The 26,482-nt window shown below is 42.6% G+C and overlaps 2 protein-coding genes across 5 annotated transcripts in view; both read right to left on the bottom strand.

Moving 5' to 3' along the window:
* Window positions 1-1,213: 1,213 nt before the first annotated feature.
* On the bottom strand, window positions 1,214-10,590 carry ccm2l (CCM2 like scaffold protein). Of its 3 annotated transcripts, XM_049017936.1 has the most exons (11): window positions 10,023-10,590; window positions 9,045-9,212; window positions 8,617-8,700; window positions 7,897-8,080; window positions 7,134-7,729; window positions 6,511-6,640; window positions 5,720-5,783; window positions 5,346-5,505; window positions 4,690-4,828; window positions 3,523-3,646; window positions 2,395-2,535 (listed from the first exon to the last, which is right to left on the bottom strand). In XM_049017936.1, the coding sequence occupies exons 1-10, from the start codon at window positions 10,050-10,052 to the stop codon at window positions 3,531-3,533; spliced, it is 1,671 nt and encodes a 556-aa protein (XP_048873893.1). In that variant the 5' UTR covers window positions 10,053-10,590; the 3' UTR covers window positions 2,395-2,535; window positions 3,523-3,530. The 3 variants fall into 3 exon arrangements, with proteins under 3 accessions (XP_048873892.1, XP_048873894.1, XP_048873893.1); XM_049017935.1 differs by lacking the exon at window positions 3,523-3,646 and having other exon boundaries at window positions 1,214-2,535; window positions 10,023-10,584; XM_049017937.1 differs by lacking the exons at window positions 3,523-3,646; window positions 10,023-10,590 and adding an exon at window positions 8,429-8,486 and having other exon boundaries at window positions 1,214-2,535; window positions 9,045-9,184.
* A 3,407-nt stretch (window positions 10,591-13,997) lies between these two features.
* LOC125745268 (XK-related protein 7-like) overlaps window positions 13,998-26,482 on the bottom strand; it is a 51,764-nt gene continuing 39,279 nt past the window's right edge. Inside the window, exons 2-4 of one of the 2 annotated variants that reach the window (XR_007398615.1) lie at window positions 23,919-24,118; window positions 17,883-19,136; window positions 13,998-14,875 (exon numbers count right to left, since the gene is read on the bottom strand). Coding sequence is in view for 1 of the 2 variants with exons in the window: in XM_049017941.1 (XP_048873898.1) it covers window positions 18,184-19,136; window positions 23,919-24,118 (1,153 nt within the window). In the remaining variant the exon portion in view is untranslated. Of the gene's footprint in view, window positions 14,876-14,895; window positions 19,137-23,918; window positions 24,119-26,482 lie in introns of those variants that run through there. The other variant, XM_049017941.1, reaches the window with a different exon arrangement.

Consider the following 26,482-nt stretch of genomic DNA (forward strand, 5'->3'; position numbering starts at 1 on the left):
GCCGTGAAAACAGAATACTGTTCTGGTAGAAGTCATGTCCAGATACGTGTCTTTCACATTCAGATTTACTGCTTCATTTATACTTGTACTTTGCAATAATATGATATAGTTTAGGTAGCTTTTAAATCCACAGCAGCGCTTATTAATTGACACGCACCGTGTTCGTTATAAAATGCATAAACTTAAAACACATCATTTGTAATCATGCGAGATGAAGCATGTTATGAGAACTGCAACACCTCATCTTATTAACCTGATGAGATCGAGGCAGTGTCACCATGCAGTCAGGTCTGGAAGAACATGCAGCGCTGGCAGGAGGATGTCATCAGAGTTACGTGAGTGGCTTCACGCAGAAGGCAGCATTAGTTTGGGGGGGGAAAATTCACGATAAATTGCTCAGTAGTTCTTGAGAGTAAGAACGTTTGTGATATGAAACAAGAAAAACAACAAAAGAAGGTCTCTAGACTGAATAGGATAGGTGTTGTAGCGAAGATATGTGATAAGTTTCTCATCTTTGCATTTGAATTTATATATTACATATAAAGATATATGACATTTTCGACAAAGATTTTCTGGTTTTCTGACACTGATGTGGAGATCCTTGTGTGGAGTTGATGGAGGGCCCAGAGGAGCGAAACACTGAAATTGCATAGAATGTATAGATGAATAAAATGTGATCTTTTGAAGGTGAATTTCGATATAATGATCAACACGGAAAAAATATTAAGAACAGAGAAACATCCATAATGAGTGAAGTGATATGGTGATGTGAGATCAGTGCTTGCTTCTCTGTATCCATATAAGATAACTGCTGAGCTTTCAGAGTTCACCGTTTGGTATTCTGAAAACATGCCTGTTGTGTGTAATCCTGTAAAGCCAAAGGAGCTCTTCCTCGGACTAAACACTGCACACTCAGTTTTGCATCAATCAACTTTAGAGCAAGAAAAGGTGACAAAAAGCAAGTTAGCCATAACTCTATACTCATAGTCCTCTGCACTTTCATGGCTACCACACAGTTTTTTGCATCTCTTGTTATTTATGCATGTCTGATTCGGTTTGTAAGCTCTTGTAAATCTGATGTCCACTGTGTAAACTCAATATCCAGGAATTCTGTTCTTTATTTCTCTGTCTGTTCAATATCATCCTTCTTATGTGGTTGTTATATCCAGTGATATTACAGTATATGTGCAAAAATCGAAGGCAGTCAAAGAAAAATGTTTAAATCTATTTATCTGGGTAGTAAGTGTATACGTGCACAGAACACACAACACGGTTTATCATTACAACATATGCAATTTAAAAGTAATACAGTACAAATTTGAAAGGATTTCTTCTGTTATCCAATAAGTTACTGATATCTCATTCAACGGGTAGAAGAACACGGCTTCAATTCCCAAACCTCACCTCAGGGGCACCCCAACCATTCCATGTATTTGTTAAATTTCACCACTAGCTCACTTAATTAATTCAATTACTTATTGAAAAAAGCCAATGAGATATTGATTAGCTATGCGAGGTGTGCTGGTGGTCGAGTCAAAAAATATATGGGTGTTATAGTTTTACACCAACATGAAAATCATTTACACATCACTTTCTTTAACTGCTGAAGACTTCTGCACAGCACTGTATAATTTGTCATGCTGCAAATATTCACATTAAACAATAAAAATACTTTTGCTGGTGTAGCTTTTCTTGGTATTCTTATTCAATAAAAATCCATAATTTTCAATTACATGTCCAAATCAGTTTTGACTGAAAGTGCACATTACATGATGCGACCTTTGGGAGCCGTATGCTTGAGCGCCACCATCTGGGAAAGCTATAATCACAGAGTGGAACAGACAGTCATACTGTCTTCACATTATAAATGTTTAATTCCATTGCTCTCCTGAACAGTCCTATTGCACTAAAACAGTGTGTATGTAGGTTTTTGGGAAAATCTTTAGGTCGGCTGTTCAAACCCTGGAGTAAGGACTTTTCGGCAACCCGGTCTAATTAGTAATTAATTAGGGAGCTGCAGTGACACTTTATGCTGTCACTGTGACTCTTTATGCTGTGGTTAGTCGAAACAAAATCTTGATCTGGATTTGTACTTTCTGGACCTGGACTATCCAATGCTGCATATCAGTCTGAAACTATTCACATGTTCATTACAGGGTTTTTCCAGAACTGGAACGATGTCCTAACCAGGTCTCAGTGAATCTTTGTCCCGTTTATATTCCAAAAGGGAGGATGGAAGGATGAGAGGCTAGCCTCACAGGTAGTAGTCCTCTTCCTCAATGTCTCCTTCACCCTCCTCGAAGCCCAGCGCCTCAATGTCATGCGTGATGTCAGTGATCATCCTGTTGAAGTCCTGCGAGCCAGAAGGGAGGGACCAGCTGTCGTAGCCACGCACGGCTGTTGCAGAGGTGCTGCTCATGCTGCGCTTGATGCGGCCGAAGCTGTCTGTCAGGATCCCACCTTCCCGTATCCCAATACCTTCTAGAAAGCTCTCAAAGATGCCAACGTCTTTGTCTGGGATGAAGGGCCTCATGCCTGTATTTGAAGCAGGGATATTGCATATGAACAAATTAATTATTATTATTATTATTATTATTATTATTATTATTATTGTGGCTATTATTGTTGTTCGTCTTCTTTTGCTATTGTATTGTTTTTGTTGTGGTGGTTTCTTGGACTCCTTTGTCTCTGATTCCACATGAGTGACATGTGCTCTGCACCTATTAAGGCACCCTGCTAAGCTGTTTTTAAAATACATGAGTAAGTATGGAAATAAAACCCATATAGCTGGTGCCTGTATGACACAGCAGGGGGGGTGTTCAATGAAGCAGGATTAAGAGAAAGTCTGACTTATTTCGACAAGTCTGGCTCATTTAAGTCGGAGTTCCGTTACATCGACGTGTCTTAAATTAATCCCCGCTGAGTTACCATGGTAACTTACATGCGTGAACAAGTCTGCTCCGGACCAGGTTAACTGTCTTGCTTAGTTAAGCCTTGGCTCAAAGAACATCCGACATGTGAGAGCAGATTCCCAAAAGATCGTTCCGTTGGACAAAATTCTGTGCTATCACTACTCATGCCGTGTGATCAATATAATAAAGCCTATAAAAATCACACCTCAGAACTCTAATTAATTCCAGAGTAATTAAAATAAAAACGTACCCATATTACAAAGGTCAAACATGAAATGCAAAACTAAAAAAACTAAATCAGATAAAATAATATGAACAGGAAGATATTTTTATATTTTGTTTAGTCACAGTCTACTTTGAAAGTTTATTAGAAAAAGAAAAGACAAGACACGGTTATTTGTGTAGAACATTTCACACAGATGCGATTGAAAGTATTTACGGCAAGCAGGAATAAAGATTATTCAGTAAGAATGACATGCGAACTCAAACCAGAAGGTTCCCCATTGGCTACGGGGATTGAACCAGGAACCTTTGCAGTGTAAGGCAACAGCATGAAGCACTGTACCACAATGCCACTGTACCAGGCACTTGTAACATTTACGTAACTTACGCATTTAGTCAGTCTGCAATTCTTTGCCCAGCCAACTCCCTGGCTGTATTTATGGCCACAGTATTGCCTTTTTTAGCGATTACATCTTTGTATTCTTCATACAGCTCCATCAGCAGCGATTGTTCTGCAGTGGAAAAAAATACTACTCTCGTTTTACACGCTTTCCGACTATCTTGTATGAACCTTGATTAGTTACAGCTGAACTGCATTAGTGGAACAACATGAGGCTAAGTTTAGAGATGGCGCTAGTTTGAGTCTGACTTTTTTGGGAAAGTCTGGCTTTCTTTAGCTATTTTCATGGAATATCCCCCCAGAATTTCTTACTTAGCCAGATAACTTGTCAGATTTAAGGTAGTCTGGCCTAAATGTAAAAGAACAAAGGTAAAGTCCATTTAAACTGGGGTACCTTAAGTCTGATAGGTTATCTGGGTAAGCAAGGAGTCAGGTTTTATGATTCAGGCCCCTGGTCCGTGATGCTGTCATTATTCTTGGAGATACCCACACAAGCACGGGATTTGCTAATGTAACTACACTGCTCTCTGTACCGTGGGGCTGGCCCACTCCCAAGCATATTCCTGAACAAAACAGCTTGCTTGATCAAGTGAAGACTTGAATTTGACAAAGGCTCATCTGTTCATATCAACTCAGAGCCCAGGAAAAATGAAACATTTGTTTTGAGAATCTTTGCGAATACAAATGTGTGTTCATGGAAACGTGACAGCAGGCCATTGCCCACTGCTGCTGTAAGCAATTAGAATCTGGACCAGTGACATACAGTATACAGCTGTATCTTCCATAGCCAACAAGTAGACCCTTTGGGCTGCCCAATGCTGTAGACTCTGGTTAATGGATGAACTCGATCCTAGTTATGCAAACAAGGAAATCGGATTAAGGGTCCAGATAGGGCGATTTTTCCATTGCTTCTCTCCTTATCTGCACAGTTCTTGTATGTTTGGGCAGTAATAAATATTTATTAGTAGGGAGTCCTGGTATGGTTTGCAATGCTAACCGTTATCAAGAAAACATGTTTCAGAATGTTCACTTATGAATATTTATGAGTCTTCACCAGATCTTTGTAGCACAGGCTAGAAACCTTTAGCTGAGGTAGGAACAGAACACACTTTGTCTTGCTAGGAAAATTAAATCTACTTAGCACAGTTCCCTCACCAAGCAACAGGAATTTTCTGGTATCTCCATACAGCTGGAGGAGGTCTGAACAAAACTCCTGGATAGGTGCACCCATTCGGTATTCCCGCAGGAGGAGTGCAAACTGCTGGATCTCCTGGGGACTCAGTCTACTTCTTAGCTGTGAAGGACAAAGGGACACTGAGGATTGGATATGCCATAAATAGCTCTAATTACTATACTATTGAGTCACATTTTGTTTAATCATGAGATGTACAGGAACAGGTTTGCATTGATTAATAAAAAATGTTCAAAATTTGTTTTACTTAATAAATAAAATATATTAAATTTATATACTGATTATAAAATTAGTAGAATGTTTTTATGTTATTTTGTGCATTTTGTCTAACTGTTGGTTTCTATTATTCTGGGTGAATCTACTGCAGGGCTCTTCAAATCTAGCCCTAAATCCTAAATCTAGACCTTGTTTTCAGTTCTCCCAAGTATTTCATTTAATAATTCTGATTCCGATTGGCCTCAGAGGCTACATACCCAGCTCACGGGGAAAGGAAGACTGGAAAACCAGCAGTGCTTGGCCCTTGAGGACCATGATTTGAACAGCCCAGATATAGAGTGTGAAATAGATGGCCCAACGGTGGGCATGCATTCGGACACTGTAGGCAAATCCTGGGCCTCACTGTAATCATGTACTCCTGCATGAGCTGTAAGCCTTCGCTGCTAGGCTCTCCATCACTGTGTACTGAGGCTGCACTGCAGTAGGAGTCATGGAGGGAGAGGGAGGAGCTCTCACTGTAGTTCTCACTGTAGTAAGGGTCAAAGGTCTCATGTGATCCATCGCTATGAGGAAAGAGCAAACAGAGATTTCAGGACAAGTTGCAAAAACACACTTGTCCAATGCTGGTTATATAAATAAACTTCCCCACCTGAGCTTCTAATTCCAAATCAATTTTCTAGGAAAATGTTATAAATTTACATGGCGATGGGGAAGACTGTCAGTGCAAAATGTCTGGGGTCAGCAGGTACTGTTTGATTTAGGAGAAGCGACACTTACAAAGAGCTGCAGCAGCTGAAATCTGCATCGTAACCATATGTCATATCTGTCAGGCAGCTGTCACCTGAGAAGGCCACAGCAAAGTTTATGAAGGGATGTACATACAGGTCTCTCAGCATATTTGCAAAATAATTTTTCACCCAGAAAACGTGCTTGGGCTATACTCATTCTTAAATATGATCTCTTTCTCTATCAGAAGTGATAATGCTTGTACCTGTATTCTAAATGATGAGTATATCGTGTGTGAACCTATATTGCGTGTTCTTATATATGAAATTGAATGTATGAGCATGAGGCTAACCCCCTGCTTGTAAGCATGATGCTAAACTCATGCTGATGAGCGTGAGGCTAACCCCATGCTTGCAGGAGTGATGTTAACCCCATGTTGATGAGCGTGAGGCTAACATTGCGAGCATGAGGCTAACCCCATGCTAGCGAGTATGTGGATAACCCCATGGTTCTGAGTGTGAGGCTAACCCTGCGAGCAGGAGGCTAACCCCATGCTAACGAGTGTGAGGTTAACCCCATGCTAGCAAGTGTGTGGATAACCCCATGGTTCTGAGTGTGAGGCTAGCCCTGCAAGCAGGAAGCTAACCCCCTGCTTGCAAGCGTGATGCTAACTCCATGCTGACAAGCGTGAGGCAAACACTGCATGCATGAGGCTAACCTCAGGCTAGCAAGCTTGAGGATAACCCCATGCTTGTACATACAGTATGTCTGACCATGTACGTGACTAAGTTTATATGTGTATGAGAGGTCCCGGGTGCCAGTTTCACGCTGAGCTGACTCACTCCTCTGTAGCCAGTAGTTGTCAGGGGTAGTGTAATGGTAGCCAGCTCGATCCACACACTCAATACTTTGGTGTCCATATATGATCTGAAACATCTGGCAGATCAAAGCACAGTACTCCTCCGCAGCATCCTGAGGAAGATTATCAACGCGGTCAGCTGGTGAGCTCAACATCCCCCCAGCTGAGGACTGTTACTTTTGAGAAAAAACTTCAGCAGAGGGTGTCCTGTTTCCAGGTGGTGCGCACACACATTATTGGCTCACACTAATATTGGATATTACAGAAATGTTATATAACAGTAACAGACATCCCACCTCTCCTGGAAGTTCAGAGAGTCTCCTGGAAAAGGACACCCACAAACCCCCCCCCCCCCAAGTTAAACAACTTCTGCTGTCGGCACTCCCCTTCCCCCTGGTCAAAATAATTCATAGCCAGCACCCAACCCCCCCTGGAGAGATGTCTGCACTGGGAACCACAGTAATCTCACAAAAACAGGGTTATACATTTGAACATATACATACATTTTCAGTGTGAGGTTAGAATGATGCACATCTATCCTGAGCTCATACTGTTTCACGCTAAATCTGTGTTTCTGGTATCTGTTAATGGCTGCTGTCACCTTACCCTGTTTTCCACTGCCAGTATCACCAGGTTACAGTAGGCGTCCGGGCAGGGAGTAGGCTCCAGGGGGTTGTGATTCCGTCTCTCCCAGCTTCCGTAGGACTTGCCCCTCTCCCAGCTGCCTGTGCAGGCGTGCCTTCGCTCCCAGCTGCCCCCTGGTGTTTGTTTTTTTTCCCAGCTGCCCCCTGGCTTGCCGCCGTGCCTCTTCTCCCAGCTCCCACCTATCGCACTGGTGTTTCGCCTTTCCCAGCTCCCCCCAATGGGCCGGCGGTCCCAACTCCCTCCTGCTTTGTGGGTCTGTTTGCGCTCCCAGCTCCCGCTCACTCGCTTTCGCTCTAAGCTTCCCCCAGTACTTGTCCCCCCACCTCCTCCTTGGACCCCACCCTGGACTCCTACTCCTACTCCACCTCCACCTGCCGTTTGTTTGGCCTCATGTCTGGAAGAAGGCTTCCAATCCACTCCACAGATGGTGTGTCGACGCTCCATAGTGCCCCCTGATGGGCGTGGATCAGTATTGCTGACTGTCTGCCGGCGTCCCTCAATACCTCCCGGCTTCTTTTCTAAACTGCCATCTGCAACTACTGTGTCCACATTCAGGCCTGTATTACACAGAGGTATTAAAATCAAAATAGCACATCAATAAGGCATACTATGTTTTAATGTACAAAATACACACAGTGTGAAAAATAATTCGCCATTATATTATTTGTTGCTATGCAACAGATGTTTTAACCGGGTGATTTTCTTCTGTATTTTTCTGCATCACCTGTTTTCAGCACTAGGAGGTGCAGTGCATCATCTCGCAGATAGGAGGCGGCAGCAATCTCATGTGTGGGGATTCGCAGCAAGAGCTTCTCATTGTCTCGCCAGGTGAGCAGCAGGCAGCGAGCCGACAGGCTAAGGATGCAGTCCTGCTCTTGGCTCAACTTGAAGGGCAGCACCTTTAACGTCTAAAGGAGGACATATAGGCTCAGTTGCCAAATATCAGGGCTAAATGTGTATATATATATACGTATAACAATAATAATAATATAAACGTAACCCCTGTCTTTTTCATTTCAAAGAATATATAACCCAGGTACTTTTTCTGATGGTCTCTTGTTTACTTCTGATGGTTTTTACGTCTATTTGGGGTGCTGTATCGCTCTGAGGGCTATGACTGTGTGCCTGTGATCAGAGGGTTGCTGGTTCAAATCCCATGGCTAACAGTGATTGATGCCACTGTTGGGTGCTTGAGCAGGACCCTTAACCGCATTTGTTCCAGCGGTGCTGGAGGCTGCCCCATCCTGCTTCCTCACCCCACAGCTTGCTGGCAGATCAGATGGATGAGTAAACAACACTAATCTGCAATCAAATCTGAGGGTAGGTGCCTGACATGAGAAGTCTTGTTCCAGTATTAAAACCTTATAATAGTGCATATTTCATTGCTTTCTGTATGCATAACACAGAAGCATGAGCAGAGTTTGGCGTAAATAGCTCTTCTCACCCGGGCAGTGTCCAGCAGCTGCAGCAGCTCATCACGACTAGATGGGTTTAAGGAACAGGAAACCCAGGTCAAATGGCCAAGGAACTGGTGAGATAAAGAGTGTCGTAAGTGAATATTTACGCAGTGTGCAGTCTAGCTTACGCAACTTCTGCAGCGGCTGCTGCGGCCATAAATAAAGTGCCTTTGTGACAAATGTCTATAAAGGAGCCTGATTGATGGGACTCGGAACCAACAAGTACACAGTGTGAAGTATATTGAAAAAAAATAAGAGATTGGACTCTGAACCCGCTAGTACCTAGTGTGAGGTTTATAGAAGAGATACAGCAGGTCAGGTGTACACGTCAACTCGCTAAACGAAGAAACTGATTAACGATGCTCTGGTTGGAACCATAAGCTACGCACGTCTGTGTGTACCTGGAGTAGCTCACCTTCACCTCTTTTTCCAGATAATCGAAGATCAGCCTTTCGGGGTGGATGAGGTAATCTGGAGGATAAAGTGGGACAGTATGGAGGGGCCGCCGGTACAGACCCCCCCTGTCCACCTGCTTGCGCCCCGACTTGGGGAAGACCAAGCGTCTGATGGGGGAAACTAATCCCTGGATGGAAGAAAAGTCTGTTACTGTAGCCAACTGTAGTCACTATTTGTAACATTTGCCTTGTTTTAAAGTAGCATTTGGTCTCATATCGTGGCTCAGTTGGATATTAGCATTATTACAGCATCCACAAATATATAACAAAAGGACCTCACAGAAAAGGTAGAGCTCACAAATACTGTTTTGATACCATTTTTATTTAAACAGCTCAAATATCACGCACACACACACACACACACACACAGTAATGTAATCATATCTTTCTGGGGACCGCTCATTCATTTCTATGGGAGAAATGCTAATGCTAACTACGACAACCTTAACCATAAATAACCTAACAAAATACAAGAGGTTTTGCATTTTTAGTTTTTTCATTGCAGTCACAGATTTTTATTAAATTGAGTTTTCCCTTATGGGGACCAGGAAACTGGTCCCCATAAGGGAAAAAAAAACGGGTATTCATTATGTTGTGGGGACATTGTGTCCCCACAAGGTAAGGTATTCTTGGACCACACACACACACACACACACACACACACAGAAACAATGTAATACTGAATAAAAAAGCAACAACAGAAGTAAAGCTATTTCTAAAAATAGCAACAACAAAAGTAAAACAATAGATTATGACACCAGCACAACGCTTCTCCATGGATATTTTGCAGTGATCACAAGATGTTAAGTATGATTACGTTTTTAAGGGCACTAGGAGCTGTAGTGTTCCAAAGACAACCAAAAATGGAGGCAATATAATCTATAGGACTTACTGTCAGATAAATGTACATACAGAAGTTGTGGTACAATGTAACCCACCTTTTTATGTTTCTTGGGCTCATACTCCATACCTCCTGTCCACGGTCGGTCGGTAGTGAAATAGCCGGTGTGTTTCAGACTAGATGCAGGCTACAGTCGCGTCCAGAGCACCGCCAGGCTCCAGGCCGTGGCAGAACAAAGGAAGCCTGACTTTCCTGTTGCAGAGGAAACTCCACCAGAAATCTTGACATAAATTCCCAACAGCTTCCATTCTCTGTGCACTGATAACACAGACTCACAGAGACACAGACACACGCACACATACGCGTGCGCACACACACAAACAGGTTCGTAATCGTATCTTTGTGGGGACTCTCCATTCATTTCTAAGGGGAAAACTCTAGTCCCAACATGACGACCTTAACCCCTAACCAGCCCTAACCTTAACCATAAGTAACCAAATTAAATACAAAACTTTTGGCTTTTTTTACTGCATTCACAGATCTTTTTGAGGACCTGAAAAATAGTCCCTACAGCGTCAAAATAACATTTGGTCCCCACAATGTAATAAAACCAAAACACACATACAGCCACACACTCATTCTACACAAACTTTTTTTTTTGCATTTACTGTCAATCACATAAGTGCAGGTACAAAAAAAAAAACACGATTCACTTTCCTGGGCAACTTGCTCTTATGCTAAACAGATCACAGCAAGATAAAAATGAGTCAGAATGAATAATTTCAAGAACACTTTGACCTATAACAGCTGACATTTTTATAATGGAATGATGTGTGTGCCCTGACATGGGTTGGCACCCCATCCTGGGTTGTTCCCTATCTTGCGCCCATAGCTTCTGGGATTGGCTCCAAGATGGATGGATGGATTGTTACATTGTTGAAGCAGGATAATGTTGAAGCAGCAATTACATTGCTCTCTAATCAAGTTTTAACAGGCAAAAGGTGGCACCATTTAACAGAATTGTACATTCTTATTGTGTACATTCAAGAAATGATGTAAGAGTCACTGCTTTAATGAGCCCCCAGAGTCTGTGCCATGTTTTATCTACAGTATCAGGCACACCCTACATATCTTGCCTCTGAGGACCTGTGTCCTATAATTAAGGTCAGCAGGGCCAATTTTTGAGGTTGTAGATTTCAATCTCTCCTTAGCAACCACTGAGACCTATTGCACTGCTATACACAATAAGCACAAGTATTTATCAAGTACATTTTGCATTCTCACAAATGTACACTACAGATACACAATGTTATTTCTTGATTTAGTCATTAGAAATTGTAGCCCAAAAATGCCAGATTAGACAACTGCAAAGTTGTTTCTCTCTAAAGGTATCTAGCAGGGCACAATGTCCTCAAAACACACATAAATGAAACATGGCCGTGCGCTTTCAAAAGATGTTCCTTTCTGTTATGAAAATAAACTGGAAGACTGGATTTAAAAAGCATCGACAAAACGATTGCAAAGGTAGGTAAAAAATTACTGAAAGAAGCTTTCAAATTTGTAGAGGCAAATATATAAATAAATATAAACAAATTTGATCATGATAAATGGATAAATGGTACATTTACAATCATTCTCCAAAAACACGACTGCAACATGTAAAGCAAAAAAGAATATGAAAAGATTACAGGTTATGTATTTATGGGCTTAAGTCATGAACAGTTTGTCATCCCCCCCTCCCCCTCCAGTAAAGACTCAGCCCCCCTATCCATTCATCTCTAGCTATGTCCCTGATTAAGCCCCTGCAGTTCAGGAAAGCCCCTGTATTATAGTGGCCCTAGTTAGGACATTGTGCTACTGATCAGAAGGTCACCGGTTTGAGTTCCATTTTCGATAGACTGATTTCCCCGCTCAGCCCTTGACTTTGCTTTTCCAATTTTATGTTGCTTTAGATAAAACCAGGGACGGATTACGGACTGGGCCAGCGGGGCCGCTGCTCAGGGGCCCTTGGGGTGCAGGGGGCCCGTGGGGCCCCTAGCCCAAAACAATTTGCAAGGCTTATCAACAATGTATTTTCGTTTGTCTATTTTAGAGGGCCTACATTCTTTGATCCTCTGCCTACAAGGGCCCCTGACCCTATAGGGAGGGCGTTTGGCTGCCAAGGGCCCTTGAATTGTGGTGGTGGTGGTTGTGGTGGTGGTGGTGGGGGGGGCTCACGAACGTTTTTCCCAGGGGCCCACACAACCCATAATCCGTCCCTGGATAAAACCACACGCGAAGTACGTGTAAAGCTGACAAAGGCTAGTCGCTAGGAAACAGTTCTCATGCTGTCCACAAGATGGCAATGTCTACCCAAAACAGAGGTCAGGACAAGCAGTTTCGTCAAAAAAGCGGATAAAGAGATTATCCATCTATCCGTCCATCCATTACTCATCCAATCTGCTTATCCTGGACAGGGGGCCTGGAATTGTTAGGCAGCATAGAGTAAAAGACTGGGGTACACCCAGGAGGGGATACCAGTCCATTACAAGGTAAACACACAATCTCAGAGTATGGGCATTTTAGAAACACGAAGTCACATAACTGCCTGTCTTTGCATGGAATGGAGTTTTTAGAGGAAACCCAGATTACACACATTTATTTTTGTAATGTTTAGCTCTTCTCCATTTCCATTAATCTGTTTTGATTTTCTATAGACTTTTTATGCTTCCGAAAAAATGTAACAATAAGTAAATACTATTGTAAATACTTGTAAGGTGTTTGAAACCCTTGAGTGGGCAGTGTGATGTCACCATGGGGCCCCTGAGCGAGGCCCTTTACCCCATACAGTACCTCCAGGGTCTGGCTGACCTGACTTTCAATTGTATGTCACTTTAGATAAAGGCATCTGCTAAATAATGTGATTGTCTTCTGAATTGTCTTCTAAAAATGTATTCAGTTTAGAAACTGATTGATTTTGCTATACATGCACACATGCAAACAATATAAAAATGTATAACTGAATATATGGGAGTGCAGCAATCCATCTGGGAGAGGGCAGTGAATTCTCTCTGTATGCACAGACAGACACACACACACACACAGACACACACACACACACACACCTGTAGACTTTAAAACAGGCTCATATACTCCACATAAAACACTAAATACAGAGCAAAATGGTACTGGCTGGAATGGTTTCCTCTGAAGTATAATTAGTCAGTACCCGATGAAAGGTAAATATATTGAAATTTTAATTATTGAGCTCCTGGAAATGTGAATTGAACTGGAACACCCAGAACGCTGATATCACTTTCAGTTCTCCTTTACTCCATTTTGCCTTGCAGTACTAAACAAGTGAAATTAACTGCACGTCATGCCTCATGAGACTTTCCAGAGCTCTGCAGAAGCCACATGAAAATCTGGGCATGTTTCTTTGATGAAGAAAAACTTGAAAGTAGAGTTATTTTCCATCCCAGGTGCATAGAGGGATCCCATTGCATCTTTAAAATCAATGACTTAACAATTGCCGGCATTGTGTCATAGGCAGCTGCTTGCCGTCCAATCATGAGAGATTCTGAATAAATTCTGATTTTTTTTTCTTCTCAAACACATGCTGTGATTTTTACACAGTTTCCCCACGACGTTTCAAAGGTGAAAAGAACAAAGAGGCGACGTCTCTCTGTATGATAACCGCAACTGTGTTTCCTGTCATCTACAGCCACATCAAGCTTGTTACACATCTTATGTCCTTGAAAACCTGAAAAGCCTTTTAACCCCTGTTATATATCACTGAAGAACAGATCATCTTTATACAAATATGAAACTCTTGGAGAATTAGAAGGCCATGAAATTTGATGTTATTGATGTTTATATTCAGTCTGAATAACATTATTTCATCATCATAAAAAAAAGTGAACTTGCTAAACCTTAAGAACAAAAATGTACTAAGTTCCTTACAAATTGACCAGGCTTAACATCAAATCCCAGACATCAAGTCAAGCAGGGAGACTCAAAACATCGGTAAGACCTTCTTTTAATAACTGCTACAATTGGTGAAGAGAAATAGAGACAGACATTGCAAACTTGATAGAGTTAAGACCTTATTTATTCAAAACCATGTGTTAATCAGCATTTCGACCCTATTGGGGCACTCGCTGTAAAGATGAATAAATCAGAATCTGAATCAAAACAGCAAGCGTGCAGGTCTACTCTACTAACATCCCACTATTCACAAATAAGTGTGCCTGAGTCGGCAACTGGCTCCATTGGTGTGGGGAGGATTGAAATGGTGGGAAACCACTGTACCACCTGCAGCCCATTTTAGGGTGGGTTGAGAGATTCCAGCCCTGCATGTCATTTGCCTTTGAATGGTCATTATGGGAGTGCCTGAATATTACAGGCAAGGTCAAGAATAAAAGGAAGAAAAGGACTTTCTGTTGCCTTGGGTTACAATGAGGACTCGACCAAGAACAAGACAAACAGAGCACTTTTCTGGTACACTAAACATTCGCGAAAAAAAACAAGAAATGTGTCAGGGACAATTACCCCTGTGTCTTTTATGTTGTTGTTCTTTTATGTCTGCCTCTCAAATATCAAAAGAAGTCCTTAAAGGACCTTCAAACCAAAGCAAAAGACATTTCCCACTTGAGTTCCAGTCTAAAAAGTAGGGTGGAGGTCTGTAGCAAACAAGGCCTGGTAGAAACTGCATTTAAGATGTTGACGTATGAGAAATAAATAGCTGGTTAAAATTAAAAACAGATAAATCCTCAATTTGGTCTTTTTCACAAAGTGGAAACTGAACTCCACAATCCGAGAACAACTGGGAAAGCCAAATCAGCACCAGAACAACTGGATGTAGACGGCCAGTACTCCCCACTGAAGTGGTCGATCTTTCAGATGGGACAGGGGGTCCAGTGGAAAAGCATTCTGGGAAACCATGTCCAATGTTCCTGCGGCACTGTCCCTCTGGGAGAAAAGGGGAATGAGTGATACTTTAACTTAAGTTAAAATGCTTTACAGCATTTTATATTTTTTTTTAAGTCTTTTTTATTGTGATTGATGCTGAATGTTTACGTTGACATACAACCAAGAAACAACTGAGACTCATTTATCAACATACAAATCTTTAACGATTCAGCACCAGTATGGAATATGATGCTCATAATGCACATGCAGGAACAATTGTGGAGAGGATGCTTTAAAGGACTTTGAGAAGAATTCTACTGAGTATAAAACAAAGTAAGGCTTGTTGATCACACTTCATTTCAAATGCTGAGTGGCCTCAGACAGCACCATATTCAGCCCATAAGTACTTTTCTGTAAAGATGCTCGTAAATTATATCAGGCATTGTCTTTAATTTGAATATACCTCTAATATACCTCCAGGTGCATTATTATTTCAATAGTATATTGATGATGATGATGACAATTGTGAATTTTTTTTTATTGTTTTCACTGCAGATCCTTCAAATAAATGCTAACGTTTCCTTCTCTAAAGAGAATGCTCAACATAAGTACAATGTTTTCATTCAGCTGTTACTGTTTAAAACAGAAGAGTCAATTTGCGAAAGATCTGTTCCCAGTTGAGTGGGATGAGAGATCATGGTGTCCTTACAGTAAACATCTATGTATTGGGGGTAGATAAAATAAAGAAAACACCAAATAATGTATTAATATCAAGGTCCTAATGGGGAGTAGGCCTTCCACTGGCTCCAGAACTGCTTCATTCCTTCCTGGAATGGTGTCATATACTGTAAGTCCTAACCTGTCTGTGTTCATATCTTCTAATAAATGTTATATTTTTTACATCTGCTGATTGAGGAGACCTTGTAGGGCATTTCATGCCTCTCTTGATGCATTCAGCAGTGTGTACTTTCTCATTATCCTCCAGGAATATGGGAAAAGTAAAGGGAACAGTATTTGCACCAGAGTGCACAAGGTTCAGTAAATTAGCCTCATATTCCTTGGCCTTTACACACCTGTGCAGAACAAGGACACTGGTTTTTGCCAGTGTCAATAGATACTGTAGGTTGACTGCATACCTTGACAAACCCAAGGAAAAGGCATGAAAGGGTAACTTATGATGCACAATTTCTGCTGTGGCAAGATCACAGAGCTGCTGATTCAGTTCTGTGGGCATTTCTGGGGTTGCACTTCCGTAATGGTTACCAACAATCTTCCCAAGCTTCCACCCAACCCTTTTGGTGAGCATTAACTTGCAACCCCAATGTTGGCACATGCTGTTGTGATTTTTAGGGCTGCCTATGTATCTATATTTGTAAGTTGCGAAAAGTTTTCTGTTATTTTATCCACTCGCAGCTTGTAAATAGAAGTCATTTGCTACAAAGTGGCAATGCCTTGTACTTAAGGATCAATCTGTCCTTGAGTTTCTTATAATTGGAGCGGTTTGGTGAAGCTGCTGTGAGTGTATTGTTGGATGAAAGACAGAGCTCAGAATTTATGAATAGTGCAAAGGAAATAAAGTATAGAATTAAATATATAATATGCATGACATATCCAACACATACCGATTATTACCACAGTTCCTCGTGAAATGTAGAATACATTTACATGAAGTTGCAATAATTGTCATGCTTGTAATATATGCCAAACATATCGATTATATGTACATATTTCTTTGATTTTTTGGGGGGCTACTTTGTTTTCCATGTGCTGACAGCAAAAAGATGGATACTCGCTGTGAGAAGTCTTGGGTCGCTAACAAGCTTGTATTGAAGTTTGTAGACATGGTATTTACTGCTACAAATGACACACAGAGAGGACAGACCCTTCAGAAACCCGAGAATTTCATTTGGCTCTAATTTACAGTATCAAGAACACTGATTCTTCATCTTTCCTAAACTACTTTGGTCACACCCTTTGTCTTACTTGGCTTTAATCCTGGACAATATGGTTTTGGTTCCAACATTCACACATACAGTATATTTATGTGTGACTTGGATCCTGGCACAAAGCGTCTACCACATAAACGAAGTGAATCATGGTTTATTGCATTCGTTTAGTTTTAAAGGACCCTTAGAGCGCAGAGCTGTGTTAGTTCAGTCAATACACAGCACTAGGAAACAGAAGGTATGGACTGACATATGTACATTTACCAACAGGCACACAAACACGGTTTATTCTTTCCTAATTAAATATGAACTTCGTATTCTAATTTCTACCTTGTAATTAGGAACAGTCTGCCCATGGTCAGGAATTCGGCGCATAAGGCTTTGCAAGTCACATGTTGTCTACAGTTGTGATTTCACTGAGAAAAACCAGCACGATTCAATGTTGTCCGCTAAAGTGATGTGAACTAGACTTCTAGTTACTGTGAGACAGTCCATTAAACTAATGTTATAAGTCGTCAACAGTGTAACAATGTTAAGTGACAATACTGCTGGCTTCCTAACTCCTGCTTTCTAAGATCTCATCCAACACCTCAGCCTGCTGCATTTCTATATTAAGTGTGATTATTTTGTTTCTGTTATAACAGAAAGAGGACATTTCATATGTGATTTTGAGACTGTTCAGTCTTAACTTTTGCTATACTTCACGTTCAGCTACATTTCAGTTAAAATATACCCTATACTGTTTATGTCTGCTCTGCCATAATCCAGTGCATACGAATTTGGCAAAATTAATTTAATCAACCAATAAACAAAATATTATATCATTCTACACAATAAAAAAAGTATACGTATAGTTATATCAATTATATCAAAAGATGTGAACCTTGAGTATAAAAATAAATACTTACACGCAAAATGATAAAATCTCTCACGATACAGAAACAAATCAAGAGGAAGCCATTTTCTCGTTTCACGTTTACTGCAAGGGTGTAATTATGTGAATTTCACAGGGCCAGTATTTGTTAAGCACTACTGAGCTAAAGGTTTTTTATAATCATTGTCATCATCATCATCATCATCATCATCATCACCATCATCGCTGTGTCATAGTCATTGCTCACCCTCTTTGTGGAGCCTGTCAGCCGTGTGGAAAGTTCTATAGCTCCTCCCCTAACTACTTGCAGTGTCTGTAGTTGCAGCTCAACTAGACACCCGATCGTTCTCTTAGGTCCCATTGCCTTATATAGTCTCTGCAGTACACATACATACACATAGCCCAGTCCCAGTAACATCCAAGATGCAGAGAAGCAGAAATCACACAGGTGCCAACGTTGCCGGATAAAGATAGGCCCTCGACACGAGCCGTCTTTCACCAGCCCCCTTTCTCAAACTGTTTGGGTGGCACCCCAAAGGGTAGATGAGTTACACTGTAGTTTCATACTCCATCACTTCCTTTGGGGAGCCAAGACTGCGGTACTGCAAGCGAGGCGTCACAGGGGAGGTGTTCTCTAACACCAAGATTGTCTTACGCAACCTGCGGTCGATGAAGTGAGCATCCCAGGCCGGGTACTTCTTCCTGGGAAGGTCTATACGTATGACTGGCCCTTCTGTCCGTGGGATTCGGGGGACCTGGGTCGGGGGAACACTGGGTCGGACTTGGAACACAGACAGGCAACTGTCTCTGTCACCTGGACCATGTTCCCGCTCCTGTGCTGTAGTCCTTGGCAGTGTCCGAGGGGGGCTGGTAACCACGTCCGGGGTAGGAGCCAGCACCATGAAAGGTTCGCCCAAATCTTCATCTGCACCCCTCCACTGGCCTCCAAAGATGGGGCCGTTGGGGTGAAGCAGGCAATAATAAACAAACATGAAGAACATCCCCAAAGCAAAACTGCACACCACCACACACACTACAATCAGGGAGCTGAAGTCAGAGGCCTGTGGCCCACGATACAGGTACCAGAGCATGGTGAGTGCCGCATTCTCCACCAGAATGATGAAGTAGTAGATGAACATACGGTAGCGGGTCTGCCCCTCCTTCACATTGAACCAGCAGAAGATGTAGATGATGCCCACCACCATGTTGTAGATAATCTCCTCCCACTTGGACATACAGAAGTCTGTCTCCCCCTGGATGATCCAGAAGGTCATGATGCACCAGTGTGTCACGATGAAGATGCCAAAGTAGAGCTGGAACACTGAGGCGAACAGCGCAAAAGCGATGGTGCGTGCTCCGATGGAGAAGAAGTGCCACAGCATCTGAACCACCACTGCCTTGTAGGACATCGACATCTTATCGTCCCGAGAGTCCCGCAGCACCTTCTGGTATGATGCAATCATCCAGGCCAAAGACACCAAAGAAGCAGAGGCAGATAAGCCTGAGAACACAGGGAGGTAAGGGAGACAAAGAGGAGCAGAAGGTAAGTTTCATTAAAAGACAGAGAGGGGCGGTGCTGAGAGGAAAATATTTAGAGAATTCATTGAGAAGTGGGCTAACCAGATATATGAGATGTTAAGACGTCCACGATTTGCTGTCACATATGGTAATGCTGTCCCCAGGCTTTCAGAAGGATTTGGATGTCTTTGAAAACTGCTTTTGATGTCTTAGAGATAGAAGTTCAATCATACATACAGGGCTCCAAAGTATACATAACATGACTGTGACCTGATTTTAGAAGAAGTGTGACTGTAATTGTAGTAACAAACTAGGTATACAGCAACTATATATAATCGCTGTTTCAGTATGCATTCAAGTGCTTCAGTATGCATTTGTTCATAGTAGATTTTTGTATTGAGTTTTAATTTAATATGATTAATTACTAATTGGACATTTAATTAAATGATTAATATCTGACATTACATATTAAAATTTTCCTTAGCTTTATAGTTGTTTTACCTCTAAGATGGATTTCAATACCGAACACATACATGGACAAAAGGGGTACTTACTAACTAACGGTTCCTGTTAGAATTGTAGGAAAACTACACTAAATTGCAGGTGATTATAAAATAGATCAATATGCTACCCCATTCCCCTCAAAAAGAAATACAAATATAATATTCAAATACTTTCATATGGTCTCATACATGTCATTTTCTGTTACATTTGGTGAAATCTATGTTACATTTACATGACTGGGCAGAGCAACAATGTACACAAAACCATATTTAATTACTGCTCTCAAAAAGGATAAAACTATAATTATCTGTGAATGTGACATTTGTGTGTGTAAATGTTGTCCCCCACCATGAACGCACACACACACACACATCATGGTTTGCAATGGCAGGAAATACGTTCATTATTCCACTTTTCAGATAGACATGGACCAGCAGGATCTCAACGTCTTTGCTAGTGTTCCTGATAGGATAGAGATTGTCTATTGAATACATTTCCAAATGACTGTGTATTTAGTCTGCAGACCTGTACCAGATTGCTTTTGTTCATGCATGAGTCCCATAGACCCCCTACAGCTCTATAAGGATTTACAACCACAAAAAACAAACTGTCCACTACGATACTATAAAATTTGGAAAGTTAAAACAGAAATTCATTATAGAAATTATTGTGTTGTGGATGGCAGAATCTTAGCATAACTCCCAATGCACCTGGAGACGCCTGCTTCGGTGTAAAAGTCAAAGTAGAATCACATGACATTTGGAACAGGGATTATTCACATCATTTTATGACTCCGCCTGGGTCACATGTGTGTGGAATTTGCATGTTCTCCCCATGTCGTCATGGGGTTTCTTCCGGGTACTCCGGTTTCCCCCAACAGTCCAAAAACATGCTGAGGCTAATTGGAGTTGCTAAATTGCCCGTAGGTGTGCATGTGTGAGTGACTGGTGTGTGAGTGTGCCCTGTGATGGGCTGCCCCCATCCTGGGTTGTTCCCTGCCTCGTGCCCATTGCTTCCGGGATAGGCTCCGGACCCCCCGCGACCCAGTAGGATAAGCGGTTTGGAAAATGGATGGATTATGTACAGTAGCTGTTTTCTGCATGTATACAAAAAATGACACTATACTGGATCAATGGAAATCTGACAGGACCCAGTGGGATACCCATTGTGGGAGCTGAAGCTCCAGTTCTCCCATCAGAATTCCTCTTACTTGTTACTTGTGATGTGCTATTATATACTATGGCCATGACAATACTGATTTCGTTCATTAATGATAAAGCCTGTTTCCCAGTCTATTCCAGATACATTCTGCTGCAATTTGCTTATTTGATTAAAATCAGGAGAGAAAAAAGAAAAAAACTTTCATAAAAAGGAAAAAATGGTCAGTGCTGAGCATTTAAAGACTCTAAAGGAGCCATTAATATTTGATGTGTTTCCTCTGCCTGTCTCTGCCCCTCCATTTGGAGAAGATCCAGATTAAGAAACATCTTAATTAGCAGCTTGACTGAACGCGTTAGTCAACACTTTAAAGTCTTTGGCTGCTTTCACTGTCCCAGCGTGCTGGAGCCTTTTGGACAAGAAGTGGCTGACAATCTTAATTGAATCTAGCATTACAGAGAGCATATCTGACTCGTGCATAAAGGCAGGAAGATCAGAGGTAAATAAAGCATCCAGGCGAAGCAGGAGCTCGGCGTGCTGCATTGTCAGGCGGCTGCGCAGCTGCCTGCACTGTGATGGGGGGGGGGGGGGGGGGGGACTATCACATGAAAAACAGGATCACGATGGGTTTGTGTTGTGGGTGCATCATGAGCGATCTGACACTAGTTAACAGCACAATGCAGCAACGTGCTCGCATTCAGAAAAAAAAAAAAAAAAACGCTATTTACTCTCTTTCAGTTGGTGGCTTTCACTGCACTTTCATACTTGGACGGCCTTCACACACCCTGTATGGCTGATTAAAGCCTCTGCCAAGACCTGTGTTGACAGCTCTGTCTGCGGCCATTGCGTGTCAGCAAACGGCTTTTGGGATGCTGTCCTGGCATTGCTCAGCTCGATTCTCCATGAACCTGGCCTTTCCAAGCCTGCCGCTGAGGAGCTGGCGGAGGGGGACCCACGTCCTGTGACAAAACTGGGTACCAACGGAAACTTATGGCGAGGCATGGCGGAAAGACGGTCCACAGTACGGCTCACTGACAAAAGGGGATTTCATTAGCAGAACTCACAGAACCAAAAGGGACCACAAAAGGGCAAGAAGGCAGAACAAGCATCAGCTGAACACAAGGACTCAGAATTGGGCTCCAATCAAGGAACATTTAACAGCAGCACATACAGGAAACAAAGACTGGCTAGTAATAAGCAACCACATACCCTCCACAATGACCAACTGAAGAACAGGACAAGGGCAGCCACTTTCTGTATATAGACTGGTGACAAGGCTAGACAAGTACTGGTATAGACATACAGTAGACAATTAATCAAACACTAATGACTACCAACAAGGTAGGGGTGCAGGTAATTAACAACTCGAACACTGGGGCTAGGACCAACAAGGTTCAGGTACAAAGGCGGACATCTCAGGTCCAGAAAGCAAAAATCCAGACCAGGATTTTGTTTCAACCAACCAGTTGCATATGAAGAGTCACAGTCACAGAGAACTCAACTGATTGGTTGAAACAAAATCCTGGTCTGGATTTTTACTTTCTGGAGCTGAAATGTCCGACTATGTTCAGGTATGGGGCATAATCATGAAGGACTCAAACGCTAGAAAGGAGTCTACCAGCGACACCAGCTGTCCAGGTAGGGGAACAACATGGAAGGGACAGATCTTAATAAAAATTTGTGACAACAAAGAGGCACCAACAGATGTGATTTAGTGATGGAGAGCAGATATTTCACACTCTTCCATGGTCCCATGTGATAGATCCGTCTTTTTCCACCATACATCTTTTGCATCAGTGTAGAAAACAGGAAAAGCAAGCAGTTAAATCTATCTTAATGTATCCAAGGGATCACAACACAATGCAAACAGAAAACGCAAAAGCAATAATGAATTTAAACAATTATGCACTGAACAGGCCGTTGTGTTTGTGTATGTGTGTCAATGCATGTGTGTCATCCTGCCTTGTACAGCTATTTCCAGTTGAAAACTCTACGGATAATGGCAAATGAAAAACATAAACGTGTCATGTGTGCCAAATGATTGCGTTTGCTTAAGAGCCCTGAAACGCTACATAGCAGGCCAAATCAATGGCAGGGTACAGTCTGTTCCTAAGTTACCATGGAAGTCATAGGATTACAGTGTCAGAGCCCACAAAAATGAACACAGGACAAAACAGTACCCCCTGCAAAGCAGCATAGGGTCGAAAGGAGCCAGAACTTTCAGAAAGCGACAGCGAAGAGGCCGGCCTCCAGTTAATAGGACCTACTGCTCTGCTGGAATCTAGTAGCACAACGCTGGATGGAACAGCTTTTCAGCACCTTCTACCACCTTTGGTGTAGCAACACGGGGAATACCACTTGGCAGATGTGCACGTCGACGTCTGCTGTATTTATCATGGGCCAGCATGCTCATGTGTGAGACAATAGCAACCGATTCATCATAATGTAGAACAAAACATGACAAAGGGTTTGGGAGTTTCCTCCGTTTCTGCATGTCAGATCTGAGGGTCGTTTAGCTCCAGTGTGCTACTGACAGCAAGTGAATTGCCTGTATTGATTAAAGGTTAATTGTCAAAATTTTTCAGCACCAACTGGCCCCTAACAGGATAAGGAGAAGGATCATGTGTGCCTTTCTCACAGAGCGTAACAGCATTATTAATGAGATAACACTTTGAATCAGACGAGTATGACTGTGCTTCTAGCCCAAAGGGGATGATGAAGTAAGCTCAGAAGAGGCTGAAGAACATGGATGAAGAGGAATGGTTTTTGACGGAACACTTCTCACTGCACAATGATCATCGCTGTTGGTTGGGTAACACTTCTTTTTCTTTCGCTTTATACATTAATGGGTGTTTGCTCACGCTGTCATTCCGTACCATTATCTCCTGGCTGTTGTGCTCTATGATCATTAAGGCAATTTTAACATGGCAATTACAAGGACATTAATTTGCTGTATGGTGGTGGTGCTGTTGGTGGGGTGGCGGGAAGTTGCGCTCTCAGACTAAGATCTCTGTGGGCGTCGATCCGCATAAGGCTCCGGCACGCAGCTGCCAGCCTCCCATTGATGCCCATGAGTGTCATAGGGTCTGGGACGGCCCCTTACCCTGCAGCGGGTGCATTTGCTGGCTGTGGACCATGATGCTGAGCTGCAACACTAACTGGGGGGCGCTCTTGAGGAAGGTCTCCAGCAGACGCAGCATGTTGATGTCGGCGCTCTCGAACATCATACGCCAGTAAAAATGCCGCCGACGACTGTCCCCGTGCCAGCGACTCTGGGTGCCCAGGTACAAGGCATGGACATACCTGCAACGACAGGGAGAAAAGAGCAGCTCAGTTTCCATGCTTTGTTGAAACTCAGACTTGTGGGGTTCGTGGCTATGCTGCTCAATACCCTTGTGATCTTGGACTATATAAATCTTTTCGCCAAAAAAGCGATAACTGGGACAACGCTCCCTTCTAGCCAAAAATGATGACAATACCTTATTTGCCATTTGCACATACAAGTTATCCAGTTTTTGCATACCGTACCTTGCTGACTTATGAGAGACACAGATAATATACAGGTCAGACTGAAGAATGGGGTCAGAGCATAGGGGTCAGCTGTTTATCTGTTGCCTCGGAGCAGTTTTCTGGGTTAAGGGCTTTGCTCAAAGGCCCAATGACAAGGTGACGCCCGATCACAAGCACAGAGTGATGTTTCTGCACATTCTCCCCGCACACAGGGTTAAATAATGATGATCTTCGATGACAGAAACAAAGAAAGATATGGCTTCCAACTTATTTTCCATTTGTCATCACAGATGCACCAAAAATAAAACAAAAGTGGTCAATAGTCCATTTCCCCTACAAATGCTTATCGCTACCACAACTATGAACACGGCCGCCAACGGGGTGGGGGGTGGAAACCGGATCAGTGATCCTCATGCCCTGGGTCAAGGGAGGCCCAAAAGCGCCCTCTAACATTTATATAATTTCCCGGAATAATTTGTCAAAAATACATATTTGTGAAAACCTCATATGGTATATCTGCCTAATTTTGCTTTACGTAGTGCTTCAAAACATTTTTACTTTCCCTCCCTGCAATGTGAATAATGGTTTAGTCTGCCACATGCAAATGGTAGATATAAGTAGTCGGGAAATATGTGTGTGGGGGTAAGGGGGAGATGGGAGGCTTGCAGACCATCTCATTCCCGGGCATGAGCAAGACCCACGGGTGGGCCTGATTACCCACCTTTTATCTCTGATAATTATTATAACTGCAAGGCATGTGATGTGTATTTTTATGCTATGTCATTGAAATCAGGCTCACGCTATACAGTACATACTACATACAGATGTTAACATTATAGCAGTGTCTTTCTGTAACGTTCCATGATCCTGACCACCATCAGGAGCTGTGAAGGTCAGTGGGCATTTCTCTCTGCTGCCATTCCGGTGCCCACACGTGCCCCCACTCCCAAATGCCCAAGCATATTTGTGGAGGAAGTCCAAATGGAAGCCGTGTAATGAACAGTACCTATTCTAGGATTCTTCTGATATTTGATTTGCAATCTGTCATTTATTTTGCCTTCAATTTTACTAGCATATATTAGCTACATAAAATATTGCCTATTAAACAATGTTCAGTTTTCTAAGTGGTTTACTTTGACTTACAAAGAACTAAGATTTCACAGATCATAACCCTTCTCTGACCCAATCCTGTTCCCAATCGAAAACAAATTCCGTGTGGTGTTTTCCGAAATTCTAGGCTGTCAAAAGCACTATACAAATAATTACTGAACTGCTGTGGCATTTCAACAGGTTTAAAACGCATTGACTGCTTTGCAGAAACGTGAGCAGCCCCACTGTGGCCACAATGAGTGCAACACTCTTCTTGTTCAGTTTTACCTTAAAACCCCCATACACTGGTGCTTTATGGCACTGGCTGTTGTTTGGCCCCAAGCTTTTCTCCAAGGGGTCTGGAAGCCCAACCCCCCCCCCCTGGAAAAGAGCAGAAATCTACCGCACAAGGGAGAACGGAGACTGATTCTCGCGCCCCCTTCCCCTCTCTCCCTCCCCCCCCCTCCCTTTACTGCCGTTGAAGCGAGCCTCATCTTCTCTGTTACACTCCGAGCAGCTTGAGGCAACCTCGATTATCTGAAAGGCTGCAGTTGTTTGTTGGAGCGCAAAAAACACTGTGGGAAACTCTGGCACGGCTGCTTCTAGGGGTTTTAGGGGAAGCTCTCGCTAAGCATTCCAGCTGAACTCATCGGGTAAAATATGCCATCCAAAATGGCTGTCACTGGCAGACACACTTGAAGTACAAAATCCCGCTGATATCTCTGTACACAGCGGCACCTCCCTTGGCGTTTAGAGATGTGCGGGAACCACTGAAAGCTTGCAGCAGGGTCTTGTACACATCCACAGCAATATGCGGACCCCAAGCTGTGTACAGTGTTGTCACATCCAACCTCAACCACATCCAGTCTCACCTGATTACCCCACCTACAGTGATCGTCACCCCAAGAATTCTGAAAAGCTGCAGCTCATTTCACCTGATTACTGTTTTGTTTCAAGCCAGTGACATCACTGCCTCTGAGTGAAGTACTGAATGTTTGCACCTTACTGTGAGTCTTGAGGGATCTTTGTTACTGAACTGTGCATGTGTATGTATAACTGATTTTTACC

This window comes from Brienomyrus brachyistius, chromosome 6 (assembly GCF_023856365.1).
Source record: "Brienomyrus brachyistius isolate T26 chromosome 6, BBRACH_0.4, whole genome shotgun sequence".
Taxonomy (NCBI): domain Eukaryota; kingdom Metazoa; phylum Chordata; class Actinopteri; order Osteoglossiformes; family Mormyridae; genus Brienomyrus; species Brienomyrus brachyistius.

Bases quoted from the DNA above. Each gene is read 5' to 3' on its own strand.
- ccm2l (XM_049017935.1), bottom strand. From the start codon at position 10,052: ATGGAGTATGAGCCCAAGAAACATAAAAAG. The intron at 7,730-7,896 runs GTGATGCAGAAA...TGTGTAATACAG, and splicing joins CCTCCTAGTGCTGAAAACAG to GCCTGAATGTGGACACAGTA. The intron at 2,536-4,689 runs GTGAGGGAACTG...CTTCAAATACAG, and splicing joins CAGAAAATTCCTGTTGCTTG to GCATGAGGCCCTTCATCCCA.